General features: G+C 42.7%; 2 protein-coding genes and 1 pseudogene across 7 annotated transcripts in view; 1 reads left to right on the forward strand and 2 right to left on the reverse strand.

Moving 5' to 3' along the window:
* The window catches only part of LOC117203448 (UDP-N-acetylglucosamine--peptide N-acetylglucosaminyltransferase 110 kDa subunit-like), a 110,734-nt gene extending 98,764 nt beyond the window's left edge, over positions 1 to 11,970 (forward strand). For 2 of the 5 annotated variants that reach the window (XR_007476262.1, XR_007476265.1), the window contains one exon: positions 11,511 to 11,970. Coding sequence is in view for 1 of the 5 variants with exons in the window: in XM_049707420.1 (XP_049563377.1) it covers positions 728 to 3,865 (3,138 nt within the window). In the remaining 4 variants the exon portion in view is untranslated. Of the gene's footprint in view, positions 1 to 720; positions 4,525 to 4,854; positions 5,039 to 11,510 lie in introns of those variants that run through there. The other 3 variants (XR_007476258.1, XR_007476259.1, XM_049707420.1) reach the window with 3 other exon arrangements.
* LOC125963841 (UDP-N-acetylglucosamine--peptide N-acetylglucosaminyltransferase 110 kDa subunit-like) overlaps positions 1 to 20,704 on the reverse strand; it is a 673,346-nt gene that overhangs the window by 480,661 nt on the left and 171,981 nt on the right. The window lies entirely within an intron of this gene.
* LOC125964141 (uncharacterized) lies at positions 19,940 to 20,045 on the reverse strand (annotated as a pseudogene).

Here is a 20,704-nt window from a genome sequence, read left to right on the forward strand (position 1 = left end):
ATAGAAGCTTCTGTGATGAGAAGCCCGGGCACCGCAACAAAGAGTAGCCCCCGCTCGCCGCAACTGGAGAAAGTCTGCACGCAGCACTGAAGACCCAAAGCAGCCTAAATAAAAATAAATAAATAAAAATAAATAAATTTATTTTTTAAAAAGTAATACTCAGGTTTGAGGCATGAGAAATATGAGGAGAAATTAGCTAATCCTTTCAGAGCTTTTAAAATGTCAAACTCAGTCTCTAAGATTTTAGCATTATATACAACATCGGTTACTTATTAGTGGTTTGGGAAGGCCAATTTAAAATTTTCTGATTTTACTGTATTGAAATTCACGGCCCTAATGTTTTCCACATTGACTATATGAATGATGAAGTAAAGTCAATCATGCATTTCCTTTCCGACTGGGCAGAAAACAAAATTTTGAAAAGTGTTTGGACTACTGACTTTTGATTTCTTCTAAGGCAAGTGTATAGGTAATTTTTATTCCCTGATTAGGAGAAAAATGGTGGAAGAGGGCAGGGTTAAGAATTAAGATTTCAAGAGCGTGAGAGTTAGACGACCAACCAGAGTTCCTAAGGTTCGGTGCCTGTAACTGTCGCCGCCGCTTAAGCCTGCCAAAGCAGTGGTACGGCTGCTGCCCTCGTATTTGCTACCTCTAGAAACATTCTTGCCAGTAGTGGCGGCAGTGGGACTCAATTACCCCCTTTTCTCACTCTCTCCAGAAGCTCCAGATGGCATCTTCTGTGGGCAACGTGGCTGACAGCACAGAACCAACGAAACGTATGCTTTCCTTCCAAGGGTTAGCTGAGTTGGCACATCGAGAATATCAGGCAGGAGATTTTGAGGCAGCTGAGAGACACTGCATGCAGCTGTGGAGACAAGAGCCAGACAATACTGGAGTACTTTTATTACTTTCATCTCTACACTTCCAGTGTCGAAGGCTGGACAGATCTGCCCACTTTAGTACTCTGGCAATTAAACAGAACCCTCTTCTGGCAGAAGCCTATTCGAATTTGGGGAATGTGTACAAGGAAAGAGGGCAGTTGCAGGAAGCAATTGAGCATTACCGGCATGCATTGCATCTCAAACCAGATTTCATCGATGGTTATATTAACCTGGCAGCCGCTTTGGTAGCAGCAGGCGACATGGAAGGGGCAGTACAAGCTTACGTCTCTGCTCTTCAGTGCAATCCTGATTTGTACTGTGTTCGCAGTGACCTGGGGAACCTGCTCAAAGCCCTGGGTCGCTTGGAAGGAGCCAAGGCGTGTTATTTGAAAGCAATGGAGACGCAACCAAACTTTGCAGTAGCTTGGAGTAATCTTGGCTGTGTTTTCAATGCACAAGGGGAGATTTGGCTTGCAATTCATCACTTTGAAAAGGCTGTCACCCTTGACCCCAATTTTCTGGGTGCTTATATCAATTTAGGAAATGTCTTGAAAGAGGCACGGATTTTTGACAGAGCTGTGGCAGCTTACCTTTGTGCCCTAAGCTTGAGCCCAAATCATGCAGTGGTACGTGCCAACCTGGCTTGTGTATACTATGAGCAAGGCCTGATAGATCTGGCAATAGACACCTACAGGCGAGCTATTGAATTGCAACCACATTTCCCTGATGCTTACTGCAACCTAGCCAACGCTCTGGAAGAGAAGGGCAGTGTTGCCGAAGCAGAAGATTGTTATAATACAGCTCTGCGGCTGTGTCCCACCCATGCAGACTCTCTGAATAACCTAGCCAATATCAAAGGAGACCAGGGAAACATTGAAGAGGCAGTTCGCTTGTATCGTAAAGCATTAGAAGTCTTCCCAGAGTTTGCTGTTGCCCATTCAAATTTAGCAAGTGTATTGCAGCAGCAGGGAAAACTGCAGGAAGCTCTGATGCATTATAAGGAGGCTGTTCGAATCAGTCCTACCTTTGCTGATGCCTACTGTAACATGGGAAACACTCTAAAGGAGATGCAGGATGTTCAGGGAGCCTTGCAGTGTTATACTCGTGCCATTCAGATTAACCCTGCACTTGCGGATGCCCACAGCAATCTGGCTTCCATTCACAAGTATTCAGGGAATATTCCAGAAGCAATTGCTTCTTATCGCACTGCTCTGAAGCTTGAACCTGATTTTCCTGACGCTTATTGTGATTTGGCTCATTGCCTGCAGATTGTCTGTGATTGGACAGACTATGATGAGCGAATGAAGTTGGTCAGCATTGTGGCTGACCAGCTGGAGAAGAATAGGTTGCCTTCTGTGCAGCCTCATCATAGTATGCTCTATCCTCTTTCTCATGGCTTCAGGAAGGCTATTGCTGAGAGCCACGGGAACCTCTGCTTGGATGAGATCAGTGTCCTTCATAAACCACCGTACGAACATCCAAAAGACTTGAAGCTCAGTGATGGTCGACTGCGTGTAGGATACGTGAGTTCTGACTTTGGGAATCATCCTACTTCTCATCTTATGCAGTCTATTCCAGGCATGCACAATCCTGATAAATTTGAGGTATTCTGTTATACCCTGAGCCCAGATGATGGCACAAACTTCCAAGCGAAGGTGATGGCAGAAGCCCATCATTTCATTGATCTTTCTCAGATTCCATGCAATGGGAAAGCAGCTGATCGCATCCATCAAGATGGTATACACATCCTTGTAAATATGAATGGTTATACCAGGGGTGCTCGAAATGAACTCTTTGCTCTCAGGCCAGCTCCTATTCAGGCAATGTGGCTGGGCTACCCTGGGACCAGTGGCGTGCTTTTCATGGATTATATCATCACTGATCAGGAAACTTCACCTGCTGAAGTTGCTGAGCAATATTCTGAGAAACTGGCTTATATGCCCCATACTTTCTTTATTGGTGATCATGCTAATATGTTCCCTCACCTGAAGAAGAAAGCAGTCATCGATTTTCAGTCCAATGGGCACATTTATGACAATCGGATTGTGCTGAATGGCATCGACCTCAAAGCATTTCTTGATAGTCTCCCAGATGTGCAAATTGTCAAGATGAAATGTCCTGATGGAGGAGACAACGCAGACAGCAGTAATACGGCTCTTAATATGCCTGTCATTCCTATGAATACTATTGCAGAAGCAGTTATTGAAATGATTAACAGAGGACAAATTCAGATAACAATTAATTCATTGAGTCTTAGCAATGGACTGGCAACTACCCAGATCAACATTAAGGCTGCCACTGGAGAGGAGGTTCCCCATACCATTATTGTAACCACACGTTCTCAGTACGGGTTACCGGAAGATGCCATTGTGTACTGTAACTTTAATCAGTTATATAAAATTGACCCATCTACTTTGCAGATGTGGGCAAATATTCTGAAGCGTGTTCCCAATAGTGTACTGTGGCTGTTGCGTTTTGTAGCAGTAGGAGAACCTAATATTCAACAGTATGCACAAAATATGGGCCTTCCCCAGAACCGTATCATTTTTTCACCTGTTGCTCCTAAGGAGGAACATGTTTGGAGAGGCCAGCTGGCTGATGTCTGCTTGGACACTCCACTCTGTAATGGACACACCACAGGGATGGATGTCCTTTGGTCAGGGACACCCGTGGTGACTATGCCAGGAGAGACTCTTGCTTCCCGAGTTGCAGCTTCCCAGCTCACTTGTTTAGGCTGTCTTGAGCTTATTGCTCAAAATAGACAAGAATATGAAGACATAGCTGTGAAAGTGGGAACTGATCTAGAATACCTGAAGAAACTTCGTGGCAAAGTCTGGAAGCAGAGAACATCTAGCCCTCTGTTCAACACCAAACAATACACAATGGACCTAGAGCGTCTCTATCTACAGATGTGGGAGCATTACGCAGCTGGCAACAGACCTGATCACATGATTAAGCCTGTTGAAGTCACTGAGTCGGCCTAAATAAGGACTGTGTGCACAGGAGAATTACCCCTGTACCTGAGCCTCAACCTTCTGGGGGAAAGGGAACTACTTTTTCCTTATCTGTACAATACCATGCTGCAGATGGGTGACAGACAATGATAAGAAATAGCACAGCCAGACTTGCTTCCTGCATGATCATGATCACGATAGGGAGAGAGACAAGAGATGGGAAACTGCTGTTCCACAAGGAGTCTCCATAGAATTTTGCAGCAGCCAGGTGTCTGGAAGGTCTGGAAGGTAAGTCTGGAAGGTCTGATCTCCCTTGGTCTTCCATGGGATGGATGGTTAGTGTGGAAGGGAGATAGAGATTGCCCAGCCGTTTTGTGATTATCATGGATTGATTGAGTCTTCTGAATTAATATTTTTCTTTATATTTTGGGTATTGGAGCTTTTAAAAATGTTTGGTTTCAGGTATTTTTATTCATGTGAAGTGTATATGATTCTCTTGAGATAAGGTTTTAAGCTAAAATATTCCTTGTTTTAGTTTCTGAACTCTACAGATAAATGGGGACTTTGCTGGTGTAGTCTTTTTATAGGTTTTATAAACCACTTGAGCCTATATCAGTCATTTTAGTGTCTGACATAATGTTTGGAACTATCAGTGCTTTGTTGGTTTATAGATGATGGCTTAAATTCTTTTCCTGGTCCGTTTCCTTCTTCCCTTCCCCCCACTTTAAAAATTCTCCTGTAACTTGGCTACCAAAAAAACAAGTCTGATTCAAAACCTCCCAGAGCGTTTCTCTTAAACGCATCATCTGGTTCCAAATGAAGATCCTTAGGAGTGATTATTAATTCTGAAGGGCACAGTTGTGGTACTGTCACTGATGATAATAATAATGGATTTTTGGCCTAGAGTGTTGACCTATTTCACCAGTGTTTTACCGTTGACTGCCCCTCTATGCTGCTTCCAAAAGTCATAGTGTGTGATAAGATTTTTACTTTCATTTCTAAAGTTTTTTTTTTTTTAGTGAGTCCTGTTCTTCCTTTTTCTTTCAGCAGAAATGAAATCCCAGGTAAGTATAAGTATTCAAATATTTGATCAGTAAGTCACAGTTATCTCCAGTACATTAAATAACTTTCATCAAAGAAACATGTTATAGGTAAAAAGCTCTGAAGGACCAGCTATGTATATGATAATTGTGTTTCAGATCTTCTAGGGTGTTATATATAATAACTTGTCTTCTGGACGTGGTCTTGAAGTCTTTATGGATTCAGCCTCGGTAGTAGCGAACTGCACTGCTACTTGGTTTGGAGTACAAATTAGAGTTTAGCCCTCCTGGAGGTTGAGGTTTTGGTATTGAAAACCATAGGAATGAAATTATTGTATTTCAGCAAAGGATCGAGGGCTTGAGGCTTAAAAAAGGCAACATATGTGTGGGAAGCAGTCAGCCTTGAAAGCAGGTAAGGACATGCCAGGCATGCAGCCGCTGCTCGAAGGGACTGTCCCTACTTGTTCCCCTCCTTATTCCATTCCATGGGAGATAAATCACCAGGGCCCAGAGATCAGAAAGAATGTAAAATTTGACAAGCAAAGCTGTCTCCCCTCTGCACGTGCAGGTTATTTTTGATGATTCTGGGTTTACGGATTTTCTCCCAGGGAAGTTAACCTTGAGCCGAGACAGTCTGTAGATAATGTAAACCACCATCTGGCAAGCTTCCTTTTTCTAGTCTATTTAATCTGCAACTGTAGCATAATGACTTTGGAATTACTGTTGCTGTATTACCAAAATCTTAAACTAGGATATTTTTGACAAATGCGGTCCTTAGTTAATTTTTAGAGCTACAAACTGTCAGATGGCTCTGAAATAACAATTGTCTGGCTATTCTTCAGAGTGATCACAATATGGTAATGACCTTGAGGTATCACTAAAAAGCAGGAAGTTGTGAGTCTTCCTTTGGTGCCAGAGTGAAATGCGAGTTGGAGTTGGAAAAGAGGCCCACAACCAAGTGTTAGAGAAGGAAATGTGAGGTCATTAGTGAAAAACCAGGTTGAAGTTAAGGTGAAGAGGCATGAGGAAATGGTCAACTGTTACAGTATTACAAAGATCATCAAGAAGCATATCCATGAATGTGGTTTGTATTGCAATCTGCTGAAAAAGAGACAAATATCCTGGCCTGGCCTTCATGGAGATTATATTTTATTGATTCTGATAATAGATTATTGTTGAAAAGGGCCTCCTATAAATTATAACCATGCAAAGGCAGCAAGATAATTTTTTTTCCTTTATGTATGTGTTTCTCATTCCTACTCACTTCTCTCTTAGGGGAAGAGAAAATCACAAAAAATAAAATTGTCAAGTCTCAACTATTCCTTTTCAAACTAATTTTTTTTGCAAAGTCCAGTGCAGACAATAGGTTAACTGTTAAGATTTGTAAGGCTCAAAAAGCTAGATTTTTACAAAGTGTAGCCAAATTTTATTCCATACATAATAGCTTTGGAAAGAATATGTGATGATGCAAAGTTGGAAAAAGATGGTTTTTCTTCTGTGAATGGCTTCACTGTGTTGGGAGAAGAGGCAGAGAAGAAATCAAAGTAATTAAACATGGGGTGAGTTTTCCTGATAGGGGACTCTAGTGCTTTAAAATAGACTAGATAATCCTAGGGATAATCTGAGGGTAGAACAGACCAATGCCTCATTTCCAATCTGGTACCCTGGAAGAAAACAGTGTATTTCCTTTGAGGTCTTGAGAGGTTTCTCTTCTGCTTTGTTTTATTTTTAGTTCATTTTGTAATCAACCTTATTAAGGTATCATTTACATACAATAAAATTCAGACATTTTTAGTCAACGGTTCAGTGACTTTTAATTAATGTATACATTTGTTTAACTACCACCCCCATAAAGATAGATAACAATCCTAAAATCCTAGAAAGTTTCCTCCTAGGCTTTTGCAAAAATATCCCCATCTCCCACCCCAAGGCCACCACGGATCTGCTTTTTATCTTTAGAGATGACTTTTGCCCAGTTTACAATTTCATGTAAGTTGAATAATACAGTGGGTGCCCTTCTGATCTGGCTTCACTTGCTCAGCATATGGTTTTTGAGATTCATTCATGTTGGGATGTTTTAAACCAGGACTTTAGCCTGGGTGGCTGATGTTGTCTGAAGGCACCTATAGGTACATCTGAGTCTCTGGCATTGTCACTGTCTGTTCTTGGCTCAGTATTTTCAACTTTATAAGAAGCACAAGGTTGAAGTAAGGAAGATCATTGTCAGTATAATGGAGGTGAAGTGGGTTCTGTTATATAATATTCTCAGCAAAAATTGACCTGCTTGGAATCACTGTGTTGATAATCGACAAGGATTCTCTTCCTCCAAAAGCCTTGATACTATAAACCTTCTAAAGGACGGTGTCCTAGGACCCTTCTTTTAGTTTTCATATTTTGGGAAACATTTCTGGAAAATTCAACTGCTCACAACCTGAAAGAAGCAATTATTCACCTGAAGGCTAACTCTGCTAAAGTTGAGTTGTCCGACCTTTACATGCTGATAGAAGCCAAATAGCCTTGCAAAACAATGCTCTCTTATTGGATATAAGCATATAGATTGTTTAAGGTGGACGTGTGTATGCAGTAAAGTGAAAAAACAGAATCTTTGAGTTTCCCTTGCTGGTTTTTTTTATTTTTTCATTTAAGTTTCTATAGCGTATGCTAATAGCTCAGGGAAACCTCAGGTTAGTTTTAGGTCCACTCTTTACGTAAATGTTGAAGTACTCCATACCCACCTTTTTTCTACCTTCCTTCTTTTCTTCCATCTTTCCTTTCTAACTTCTTATAATCCATTATACTTAATACTGCATTTGCTGAGGTGGCAATTAGTGTAGGAAAATACTGTGAAATTTTGCTGTTCTGAATGCATGTTGACCAAATTCTATATTGAGAAAAGGTCTGAATTTACCCAGAGTAACCCTTTCTCAGCGTCTTTGAATAAAGGCCATAGAAAGTGGGCTATATATAGTATCCTGTCAGGCATGTAGAATTCATAGCAATTGCCCTCAAAGAGCTTATCTAGCATAGATGCATATGAATGCATTTAATAATTGCTTTATTGGCAGCAGTGCCAACATACACAGTCTCATTTCATTACCTGCTTATCTCATACACAGTCTTATTTCATTACCTGCTTATCTTATCTCATTACCTGCTCTTTACCACTGTATACATTGCTAATGGCGTGGTTTCTATGGCTTGTGAATTTCACGGCCAAATAATACGTAATTTATTGCACACTTCAGTGTAGAAGATGGAGACTTCATAAATTTTCGTGTGCTCCTTGCCCCTTTGGAATGTATTACACTGAGATCAGGCAAAGTAATAAATTTATTTCAAATGTGCGTGATAGGTAGACATCAATTAGGACTGATGGGCAATATTTCTTCTTCCAGCAACATAACAGTTTTTAAAGACTAAGCCATTGAACGTGGAGTTACTGAACATGGGACTCAGTTCACTGGGATCCTTCTTAGAAAAATAAAGGACAACTTGAATTGGATTTGTGTGGCTTATTCAAGTAGTAACTAATCAGCTACATCTTGGTGAACTTAATTTGTCACAATCGTTTGGTATTTTATTAACTCTCTTCCCCTTCTTCCCCCGACTCTCACGAGAATGGATCATGAGTATCTTAAAACGTACTAAGTCGTCTTCCATCCCTGTTAATCTAACTACAAGAGCACACTTTCCTTATCCAATGCAACTTACTGTCTTTTAGAGTGGCTGGGGTTTTAATTCTCTGCAAAATTAAAACCAGCAAAGAGAAACATTTTCAAGGAGCCACCACATTGTAGAGCCTTAGAAAGAAGACTTTAGAATTAAGGACAAATATATCATTTTATAGCTAAAGCACCTGAGGCCTAAAGTAGGCAGGTAACCATCGAGGTCAGGGAAAGGGGTTGAAGATCAGGTTTCAAGCTGAGAAAGAGTCTACAGGGACTCAATCTGAGCAGGTCAAAAACTGAAAGGAGACCACGAATGTTCTGGGAAGGCTGGCATCTGGCCTCCAGTGTGGGATTCAGATGGGGAGTGGTTCCTGGGGGAACTGAGCTTCTGCAGTAGGCAGAGAAGTCCACCTCATCTCCAGAAAGTGCCACTGACATCAGGGAGTTGAGGGGAAAGAGCAATGAGTTCCAGTCCACCTGAGAAAGCAGGCCAGTCTGATTAACTCTGAATTTAGGCTTATTTCAGATACTTCTTGAGAAAGAACTTGGACAAGAGCAAGTCCCACGCAGCCTCTTTTAAATCCATGCCCAGTATTTTCTGGTGGAGCTGCTTCTACCCTCCAAGTGACTCCAGTATTTTAATTTCACTCTGTATTTAATTCCAACAGTTCTATGATTGATTATTTAATGGGCAAATAAGTAGGGTCACAAAAGAGTGTGAATGTATTTTACAGGATGAGGATGGGCGGAGTGGAGCAGTCTGGAACGGGACACCAATAAAAAGGGATCTTGGTAAAGAAGAACGTCTATTAGAAATGGAGAGGAATTCGCAAGGAAATTAGTGCCTAACACCACGCCCTTCTCTCTGCATGTTTAGAAGCTAGTTTCTAATTTTATTTTCATAGGAGATGTGCCTGTGATGAATTGTCTTTTACCTCCACACTATTTGTCACATGGACATATTGTGAAGTTTGTGTGAGAGAAAGCAAGTATTAGAATTTGTCTTGCAAGCAGCTATAAGCACTGCCTGGAACAATCTAGGGTAGAAGGAAAAGGAAAGGAAGGTGGAAACAAAGGAGAAAGACAGCTAATGATGCTGGAGTCTCTCGCTGGGATTTGTGGTATCTCTTTTTGAAACTAAGTACAGAAGGTCAGAACTTGACTGATTGTTTCTTGATCACTGTTTGTTTTCATTTTTGCTTTTTTCTTGCTCTCTCATCAGTTATTCCAGCCAGTGCCATGTCATTTTCAGTTTCAGTAAGCATGCTTGTCTTGTTTCCATTTGCATTATTCATGCAAACCTTGATTGAACTGATGACCCCGAGTTATCACGGAAACATCAGATACACCAGTTGATACATTTCTTAATTTTAGAAAAACATTACCGAGTGAAGGTTAAAATAACTCCTCTTCAATTTGTCATTTAAAAGAACTTCTCCTAACATACAATACCTCATTGCCTAACAATGCCAGATAAATGAAGAATTCTTATGTATTCATGAATGCAGGCTAGTCTGTATATCTTTTGGCAGGTATGACCATTACCGAGGGTAATGGCCTTGTTTGCTGGCCATGTCCTGTCTCCTAGAAAGTTGTACTTTCTGTTGTCTTTCAGTTGGTCCATTGGATATCAGAGGTGAATTTATAAAACTATACTTCCCTTTACAGTTACTTTGTTTTGTTTTGTTTTGTTTTGTTTTACTTGAAGTGTAGTTGATTGACAATGTTGTGTTTCAGGTGTACAGCCAAGAGATTCAGATATATATATTTCTTTTTCAGATCCGTTTCCTTTATAGGTTATTACAAGGTATTGAATATAGTTGGCCTGTGCTATACAGCAGGACCTCGTAGTTTATCTACTTTATACATAGTATACACTTACTTTGTGTGATCCACGCTGGTCAGACCACATAATTATTTTCACTTCTGATATAATTTTTTCAGGTCCAACCTCAAATCTTTGATGAGAATATATTTTAAAATAAGTTTAGCATGTGTGTGCTCTGAATCCAACAGTAGTTATTAGAGATATGATTTTGTACTAGGTATTCCTCTCTTTTTTGGTCTTGGCCAACCAATTGAAAATTAGTTTTTATTTTCTGGTTGGTTTGCTAGATGTTTATGACTATAATAAAAGTCTTAAATTTTCTCTCATATCTTAAAGCACAATCTGAATTAGCAATGGATATTGTGCTATACATAGGGGCTGTGATATAAATATAGTTTCTAACTTCAAAAACATATAACCTAGAAGGGAACACAGACACATATGCAGCAATTATGGCAACTGCATTTGTTTACTAAGTGAAATAGCACTGAGATGGATAAAGTGCTAGCAAGCCTTGAACAGGCAAATCAGCTTCAAAAATAGATGCGCAGTTCTTTAAAAATCTTTTTAACATTTTTCCAGGTACATGTAGAATATAACTTAGCATAAAAACGGTATGGGTTTGAGGATATGGGGAGGGGGAAGGTTAAGCTGTGACAAAGTGAGAGAGTGGCATGGACATATATACACTACCAAACATGAAATAGACAGCTAGTGGGAAGCAGCCGCTTAGCACAGGGAGATCACCTCGGTGCTTTGTGACCACCTGGATGGGTGGGATAGGGAGGGTGGGAGGGAGACAAAAGAGGGAGGGGTTATGGGGATGTATGTATATGTATAGCTGATTCACTTTGTTATATAGCAGAAACTAACACACCATTGTAAAGCAATTATACTCCAATAAGGACGTTAAAAATAAATAAATAAGGAAAAGAAGACTGACTCATCCAATTAAAAAAAAAAAAGAAATTCTCTTGTCCTGGATTCAAGAGAAGGGATGAAGTAAAAGGATGAGGAAGAACAAGAAGAGGAAATGTGAGCGTGGAGAGGGTAGGAGGAAGAGCAGAAGGCAAATAAGTGTATGTGCTTCCCTTGCCATCCCTGACTTTTTTTTTTTTTTTTTTTTTTTTGCGCTTTAGGAAAACCCAAAAGCCAGAGAAGAGCACGGAGGTGGTCACCACTGCATGTGAACAAAAAGGTGGAGAGAAGAGAATGGTGGTAATCTGCGCAGGCAACTGGAGGATGACCTGAGTGCATCTCGCCAGGGAACAGTCCCTGTTCCATAGAAGCCCTGAAGATGCCAGGCTCTTATGTTTAGATGGGGGGCCGAAGGCGTCTGTGGGGTCACCACATACATCACTCCTGGAGGTGTTGTTCACTCTTTGTAAAGAGTGTCCCTGGTGAGGTTCCACATCTCCCTCTGCAGGACCCAGCCTTGCCCTCCCAACCCGCCAAGGTCAGCAGGCAACATCCCCAGTTAATCACCAGGTGTGGTGAGATATCTGGAGTGGCCCTGGTACCCCCCAGTTCAGGCGTCCTGGGGAAAGGGTGAGGAGGACAGAGGCACCGGGGCTTCTTCTCACGCAAGCAGACAGCTCACCTGGCGCAGCGCTGCTGCATCCCTGTGGGCACGCGGTAGCCCTGGCATCCGGTAGGGGACACTGCAGGATCCACACCTGGCTGGGATTTGCCCACCCCCTGGGGACACCACAGCCTCTGTGGAGCCCCACTGAAGGGCCTGGGTCACCTCATGGCACCATTTCTCAACCTGAGGTTCTATAGATTTTTCATAGATGTGTAAAAATTGAATACAACACACACACAAAATGAAGGCAATTCAAAGCAATGCTAATTTAGGATGAGTTAAAGGGCCAGGATTCCAAGTTAATTATGACCTTAAAATTAGATAACAAATACATCTGGTTTTATTACCTGCTGAAAAGCAGTGTCTTCTACAAACTTTTCATGTTGGGATACAGCAAAGCTATAGAATTTATGATTCTATGACCACAGCATCAGGATATTTTTAAATTAAAAAGCACAGGCAAGTTTGGCTGGGGTGTTAAAGAAAGAAAAATGATTATTAGGGGAAAAGGGAACATTGCGGTTCTCTGCCCACTTCCACTGTGCTGGTCTCATGATGGGCCGTGTTGCGTGTGGGCTGGAGGGACAGGGTCACTACTCCCACCTGTGTCATCAGACCTCCCACTCCTCACAGCGCCCAGGTGGGAGGGACCCACACTTTTCACCCTGGAGCCCCAGAGCCTCCCCTTTCCTCTGCATCACTTTCACTGTTCAGGGGACCAATCACTTGAACACCGCCCGGCCAAATGCCCAGGTTAAATCGCCCCTGTAGGACAGGTCTCTCTGCTACCAGAACACACTTGGCAAAGAGCAGCAAACAGGCCCCAGTGCCCTGGGGATGTGAGCCCTGGGGATGTCAGGGCCCAAAGTCACTTGCAGGGTCTGAGTAGCCCCCTGGGTCCCACACACCGACCCCAGGAAGCCCACCTCCCCACTGACTCCAGTCCCTGCCTTTGTGTGGCAGGTTCTGGTCTGACACCTGTGACGACTGGGACCTGGAGGCCTCAGCCTGAGACTCAGAGGGGATGGAGCTTGTGCAGCGTCTGGCAGCTTAAATGAGACACGAAGCCAAGGAAGGAGGGCCGCCTCTCTGCTCCCCCTCCGCTCCTGAGTCAGCTAGTGAGTGCCGGTTACTTCCTGTCGGAGCTGTACAGATTTAGCATAAATTTTAGATATAGGTCTTACTTTTAACAGTGAAAGGCTGTTACATCAAGCAAAATTGATCTTTTTTTTTTTTAAGTATTTCTATGTAAGATAACACACAAGTATAGAAAAGCACCCTCCGCAAAGGGAGGGCTCAGTGAATTACAATGGGCGCTCCACTCTGGGGAGCAGTAGAAACCCAGATGCTTCTGAGAAGCTTCTCAGCTTCCTTACTCTGGCCCGACCTCCACAGCGGAAATCCCAAAGGGACTGGATTCTACTAGCCCTCCAGCACCCTCCACTACTTTCTGATTGTGCTGCCACAGTCATTTTGAGTTATTTGTGTGTAAATCACTGCACTTGGAATATACGTGGAGTAACTGATTTCATTCTTATAACTGAATAAGTTAGCACTTATTCTTCTCCCTTTCTACAGGGGGCAGCCAGGGTGCTGGGGACGTCCTGTATATTGAACTGGGTGTTGGTAACAGATGTGTTTATATTTACAAGAAACCATAAAGCTCTACGCTTAAGATCTGTGCCCTGTACAATACACCAAGGAAACTTCAATTAGAAAGAGATGCCAAAAAAATTCCCCCACAAAACAAACTTCAGGGCCCGGTGGCTTCCTCTGATTTCTACCAAACATTTAAGACAGAAACGATGCCCGTCTCCTACACACTCTTCCAGAGAACAGATACAGAGGGAACACACCCACACTGCTTTCATCGGACCAGGAGAATACTGATGTCATACCAGCAGCAGATATTACAGGACAGGAGAAATTACAGGCTAAACACTTCTGAATGTCGATGTCAAAATCCAAAAGCAAATATTAGCAGTCTAAATCTAGAGGTTTTCAGAAAGGAAGGAAACTGGGATTTCGTGGTGGTATTTCCAGTGGTTGATGTGAACAGGATCACTGGGTGTTTGGGCGCTGCCTGGGAACGTGGAGAGAAGGGACAATGCCATCGGGTTAGTGGAATGAACATTTGGTGACAGAGATTAGGAGGGCCTGGGTCATCCTCAGAGACAGTCCTGGGATGGGGTCTCTAGGCTGTGGCTATGGAGGGGTCCCTCTAGAAGGGCATGGGCCTCTCTCCTGTGCCACTGCAGGGTCTAGGGATGGATGAGGAGTTTGTAGGGGCTGGATTTTGATGAGGAAGGATGAGCAGGGAAGGTGCGCCCTCAGAGCCAGTGCAGCCACGGCCCCTCCCCAGCCAGGCCGTAGCCCAGGCTACTCAGACAACTGCTCACATCAATAGGCGATCACGCCAGCTTCACCCACTAAACCACCAAGCACAGCCCAGCAGGCCACTGTCCTCATTAATCAGCACTACCTGTGCATCCAGGGCTGGTTGTTGAAGACCAAGCTAATTTGTTAGAGACGTGCCATGTGGGCAACTGGCTTGGAGAGACCAGGGCTCTGAGCCACGTGGAGACAAGCCGACCACTGGTCAGACCACCAGGAGGCTCACCCAGTGTGTGAAGACGCTGAGGGAGGAGGGACGTAGATGGGACCCTCTGATCCTTCAAGGGACCTTCTTTCAGGGATATTTAAGATCTGTGGGGTCAGGGATCAACATGTAAGGGGGGCAGCGGGTCAGGCATGGGCCCTCCTGTTGGCTCAGACCCCTCCTGTCCTTGGAGCAACCATGGGGCAGGCAGGAGGATTGGGGGGATGGAGGGAGGGGAGCCCTGGGCTCAGGGGTCCAGAGCACCATCTAGAGGATTCAGGGGTTCAGGGATTTCTGTCCCAGGGAACCAACTACATTCCTGTCCCACATCCATCTGTCATCAGCTTTGCGACTCCGGGAAAGTCACTTAAAATCTCAACATTTTAGTGCCATGTACCATAAAATATGGTTCACGGCACCTGCCATGAGTTCCCCACGGGGCTGATGTGGGGATCACAGGAGATGATGACAGATATTCTTCACAAGCTCTAAAGCATCACACCCATAACCTTCCCCACTCCCCTGTCCTGTGGCATCCAGGTCCCCTCTCTGGAGGCAGCACTACCACATTTCTTGCTTATTCTTCCAGACATTTAATATTTGCACACTTAGGTAGCACTTATGAAGTAACCATCATTTTTCATCAGGGTCTACCTGATTTGCTGTATTAAGCTTCATCATGTAATACTAATAAGTGGGCCGTATTAACATTTCCATTATCACAGAACAAGGAACTGAGGACAGAGGGTCTGCATAACTTTCCCAGGTTCATGTGGCTTCTGGTATGATTTGAATCCAGACCATCAGGCACCAGCCCCCACTCTGTCGGTCACTGTGCTGTGCTCCCTTTCTGTATTATCTCACTAAATAAAGTCATGTCTCCGTGCAGTCAGCCTGCTGGCTATTTTAAGTGCACACCACATTGCAACACCCTCTTCTCAGCCCAGCTTCGATTCACTTGACTCCCCTAGACTCCCCTAGGAGGCTGGTGAACAAAGAGAACAGACGTGTGACCTGCGAATGAATTGACACCTCTGCATGGTCTTCTCCCAGCAACATATCAATAGTTCTCTCAGTTTTTGTTGTGTTTTCCTGGATCATGACTCGGGTACCAAGCAGAAAAGGAAGATTATAAAGGAGTCAAACACAGGATGCACAAGAATATCATCTGCGATCAAGATAATCTGCTGGCCATCCGCAGCGGTGGTTCAGGCACATCAGAATCAGCATCTGGCCAAACAAAAGGGTAGGGACACAAATAGCACCCCCACTAACCACTCCATTGAAGGTACTGTGGAAATAATACCAGCAAGTAGATTCAGGAGCAATGGCTGTAGTTTGTACAGCAGAGCCTGGATCTGGCTGAGGGAGGATTGGGCATGGAAGGTGCCCACTCAGAGCCCGTGCAGCCACTGCCCGCTCTTAGGCAGGCCTTAGTCCAAGCTGCTCAGATGATTGGTCAGTTTCTAGTCAGTGAGACCCTGGGGGCCTTTAAACCTCATCTGTTAAGCCACCAAAACACCAGCCCAGTAGACCCTGTTCCCAGCTAATGAATATTAACTGCTCATCATCCAGGTTTGATCAGTTGAAGATGATGCTAATTCTCTGTGCAACTGTCATGTGGGCAGTTGGTTTGGAATGTCCTGGGTTTTGAGTCAGTTAGGGAGTCAAGTAGACTACTGGTCATTCAGGGTGGTCACCTGACCACCAGGAAGTCTCACTGCAAATCAGCTGCTAGAATCAAGTGCTGAGGGGGAAGGGAGGGAAGATGCACACACATTTGGATACCCCGGTCCATCAGGGGGTCTGCATTTGGGGGAAAGACATTGTATTTGGGGTCAGGGATTGAAACGTAGAGCCAGGAGGTGGGTCCAGATTTGAGCCATTCTCTTGGGCCAGGCACCTCCTCCGAGTACCAGCTGTCTCCCTGCAGCATTCTTGGGGCAGGAGGATGTGGGAAAGGGAGTGAGGAGAGCTCTTGGTTTGTGTATCCAGGGCATGATCTCATGTCCATGTGTTCAGGAATCTCTCTCCCTCCCCTGCCTCAGACCCATCACTCATCAGTGTTGTGACTCTGGGCAAGTTACTCAATCTATCTAAATTTCAGTGCCCTGAACCATAAAATATGGGTCACAGCCCCTACTCTGCCCACCCCACAGTGCATCACAAGAAATAATATTCTTGCCATGAGCTCTAAAACTTCTTACTCATGTCATCAATGTGAAAAAGTAGGCTCTATCCTCCTGTTTGTAGCCTCCTAGGTGCCCTTTCTGGAGACGACCTACTTATTCTTCCAGGCATTTAATACTTGAACATTTATGTAGGTAGCACTTATGAAGTACCCATCATTTTTCTTCAGGCTTTGTATTTACTAATTTTTAGCCTCAGAACATAATACGAATAAGCAGGTCCTACTAATATTTCCATATCCCTGGCCAGGGAACTGAGAAACAGAAGGGCTAAGTAACTAACCTTCCCAGGTACACGTGGTGTTCAAATAGGATTTGATTTCAGGCCATCAGGCACCAGCACCCATACTCTCCCTCATTGTGTTGTGCTGACTTTGTACTTGTCTCATGTAAATAAAGTTATTTTTCCCATGTGATCAGCCTGTTGGGTATTTTAAGTGCACGCTAAAATGCAAGATCCATCTTCATAAGCCCTACTTTGATTCAGGGGACTCCCCGGGCAGCTAGTAATAAGGAGCTCTGAAGTTTGACCTGTGAATAAGTTAAGACTTTGCCAGGAAGATGTCAACACCTCTCACTATTGTGAATGTATTTCCTAGGAACTTGTTTCAGGAATATGAAAAGAAAAAGACAAGGATTCAAACCAAGGATACCTATGGGGATTGATCCTCCGTGAAGAAAATATACTGGCTGGCCCTCACCGTCATTCAACAGCTCAAAATGAACATCTAGTCCCAAAGGGTTGAGCCTCAACTATCATCCCATACAAGCCACTCCATTGAAGTCACTGTGAGAATTCCATCCTGAAACTGATCAAGAGTAATGACTATAAAAATGTTGTCATATTATCCTTTGATTGAGATATAATTCACATTCCATCAATGCACATTTTTTTTTAACTGTGTGATTCAGCTGCTTTTAGTGTATTCAGGTTTTGCAATCAACATCTCTAATTCCAGTACATTTTCATCATCCCCAAGAGAAACCTCATACCTAGTATCAGTCATTCTCATTCTGTCCTCCCCTTTCACCCCAGCCCTTGGTCTTTCTGTCTCTATTGATTTTCCTATGCTGGACATTTCATATGAATAGAACCACACAATGTGCGTAAGCAAAATGTATTCAAGGTGCATCCAGGTTGTAGCATGTATCTGTCCTTCACCCTTTTAATAGCTGAATAATATTCATTGTATGGATATAACACATTTAATTTTTCCATTCCTCAGTTGGCGAATAGTTGGGTTGTTTCCACTTTTTGGCTATTATGAATAATGATACGACAATGTAACACTCATGTACAAGTTTTCGTGTGAACATATGTTTTTTATTTCTCCTGGACATATACCTGGGAGTGGAGTTCCTGGGCCATACTGTATCTCTGTGTTGAACTTTTTGAGGAACGGCCAAACTATTTTCTTTTTCATATTTGCACCAGCGATGCTTGAAAGTGCCAATTTCCCCACATCATTGCCAACCCTTGTTTTTAAAAAAATTATATGGCACAATAGTGGGTATGAAGTGGTATCTCACTGTGGTTTCAGTTTGCATAATTTTGACTAATAATTTTGGACATGTTTTCATGTGCTTATTGGCAATTTGTGTCTCTTCCTTGGAGCAGTATCTATGCAGATTCTTTTTCTCATTTTTAAAATTTGGTTATTTGACATTTTATTGTTGAGTTGCCAGTGTTCTTTACATATTCTGAATACTAGGCTTTATCAGATATATGACTTGCAAACATTTTCCTTCATTCTGAAGGTTGTATTATGTCTTTCTTGATGGTGTTCTTTGAAACACAAAGGATTTTAATTTTGATAAAGTCCAATTTCTTTTTCCTTTTGTTGCCTGTGCTTTTGCTATCATATTTAAGGGTTCATTGCCAAATCCAAGACTATGAAGATTTATCTCTTTTTTTCTTCAGAACTCTGTATAGTTTAGCTCTTATATGTAACTCTTTGATCCATTTTAAATTCAAAGTCTGTTTTGTCTGATATTGGTATAGACACTCCTGCTCTCTTTTGGTTACTATTTGAGTTTTCTCACTGAGGTTGGAATTCCTTTTCCTATCCTTTAACTTTCAACCTGCTTGAGTCTTTTGATTTCAAGTAAGTCTCTTGTAGACAGCATATAGTTGGGTCATATGTTTTTACCTATTCCGCCAATCTCTGTATTTTGATTGGAGAGTTTAATCCATTTACATTTAAAGTGTTTGCTGAAAAAAAAAGACTTATTTCTGCTATTGTGCTGTTTCTTTTCCATCTGCCCAAAGCTTTTTTGCCCCTATCTTTCGTTGTGTGTGTTTAGCTGATTTCTTACAATAAAATATTTAAATTACTTTCTCACTTCCTTTTGGGACTATTCTATAGGTATTTTCTTTGTGTTTACCATGGGGATTACCTTTAACATCCTAAAATTAAAACACTCTAATTTGAACTTATACCAGGTTAAACTCAACAACATCCAAGTTCTTGAAGCTAAAAGAGCATCCTACTATCTCAATGCAAAAGACCTTCTCCAAGACACACTGCAGTTTCTGCCTGGCTGGGACATTGCCCCAGAGTGGGGTTAAGTTTAAGGAGTCGAAGGAGGCATACATTTCCATCCTCTGGATCACTGCTCACCAAAAAATACATAATGCCAGGCACATATGTAATTTTGAATTTTCTACTGAACACACCAGGAAAATGAAAATGGTGAAGTCAATGTAAATAATAGATTTTTAATTCAGTATCTGCAAAGTGTTAGAATGTTTACATGTGGCACGAGAAATGTGGTCATATTACGAGGGCTTGAGAGCCACATGGGGCAAGATAGAGGACAAACAGCATGCACTTGAAACTCTAAGAAGTGAACGCTAACAGGCAGATGGGGCCTGGAAGTCCAAAGTTGAATAACAGCCCATAACAGGGTGATTATGGTGGGTTTTTTTTCCTGCCTCTGTCTCCCAGCTTAGGCAAGGCACGCAAAGTCCAGCAACAGCTGAAAGTTAAAACCATGGGATCAACCTTTTATTTCTAGCCAGACAAGTGAGAAAGTGGGGGGCTTGGATGTTGAGGAGTGAGGGGGTCATCCCCATTGGTCTTTTTCTCCCCAGTTACCACATCTCCCCTGCAACCTCAGTGATGGCAGAGGCCTTCACTGAGAAATGGCCTGTGTCTCTGGACAAAGGAACAGGTTAAGAGGCTCCTATTGTCTGAAGAGTGTGGGGGCATGCCCGTTATTTTCCTTTCTTTTCTCTTGCTATTTAAATTGACAAGAACAGATACTACACTTGATCTTAGCCAAAAGGCTGAGATGAAATAGACAAAATAAACTTTAAGCTAAAATTACTGTCAAGTATAAATTTTACTAATCTAGTAATTCCAAAGGACCAAAGAGCAGGGCAGTGGCTTTATTGAGAACCCAGGATTTCCGAGTGTCCACCGTGCTCAGTCACTTTTAAATCATCAGCACAGCCCTATAATTCAGAGATTTAGGTGAAGTGACTTGCCCAGGGCCACACAGCTAAGTGAGAGTCTTCTGGGACCAACAGTAACTTTTGCAAAGGCGTCTCTTGCTATACTTAATCACTGCCACCATCTGACACTCACATTCTTTCTTTTTATACTATTCTGTTTCCTTGGGTCAAAGAATCCGACCCCTGAATTAAGGTTAAATAGCAATTAGTGGCAGATCAAAAGCCAAAATCGCTTCAAGATATTCTTTTAATTCCCCCAAGTAATGCCTTTAGTCACAAAAATATAGAACAATACAGAAAATTACAAGTGACCTTAGTGTTCACAGGCAAGCACTAATACATTTTAATGTACCATGATCATATTAAAACAGAAATAACTATGAAACATTTTCTGCGGAGAAGCAGCGCCTGTGGCAGGCAGCAGAAAGGGACAGGAAGGCTGCATGGAGCCCAGGCCCCCAATGGCCTAGGTCTCACCCTGCAGCTCACTGCTGATGCGCCGG

The sequence above is a fragment of the Orcinus orca genome, chromosome 3 (assembly GCF_937001465.1).
Source record: "Orcinus orca chromosome 3, mOrcOrc1.1, whole genome shotgun sequence".
NCBI classification, from domain to species: domain Eukaryota; kingdom Metazoa; phylum Chordata; class Mammalia; order Artiodactyla; family Delphinidae; genus Orcinus; species Orcinus orca.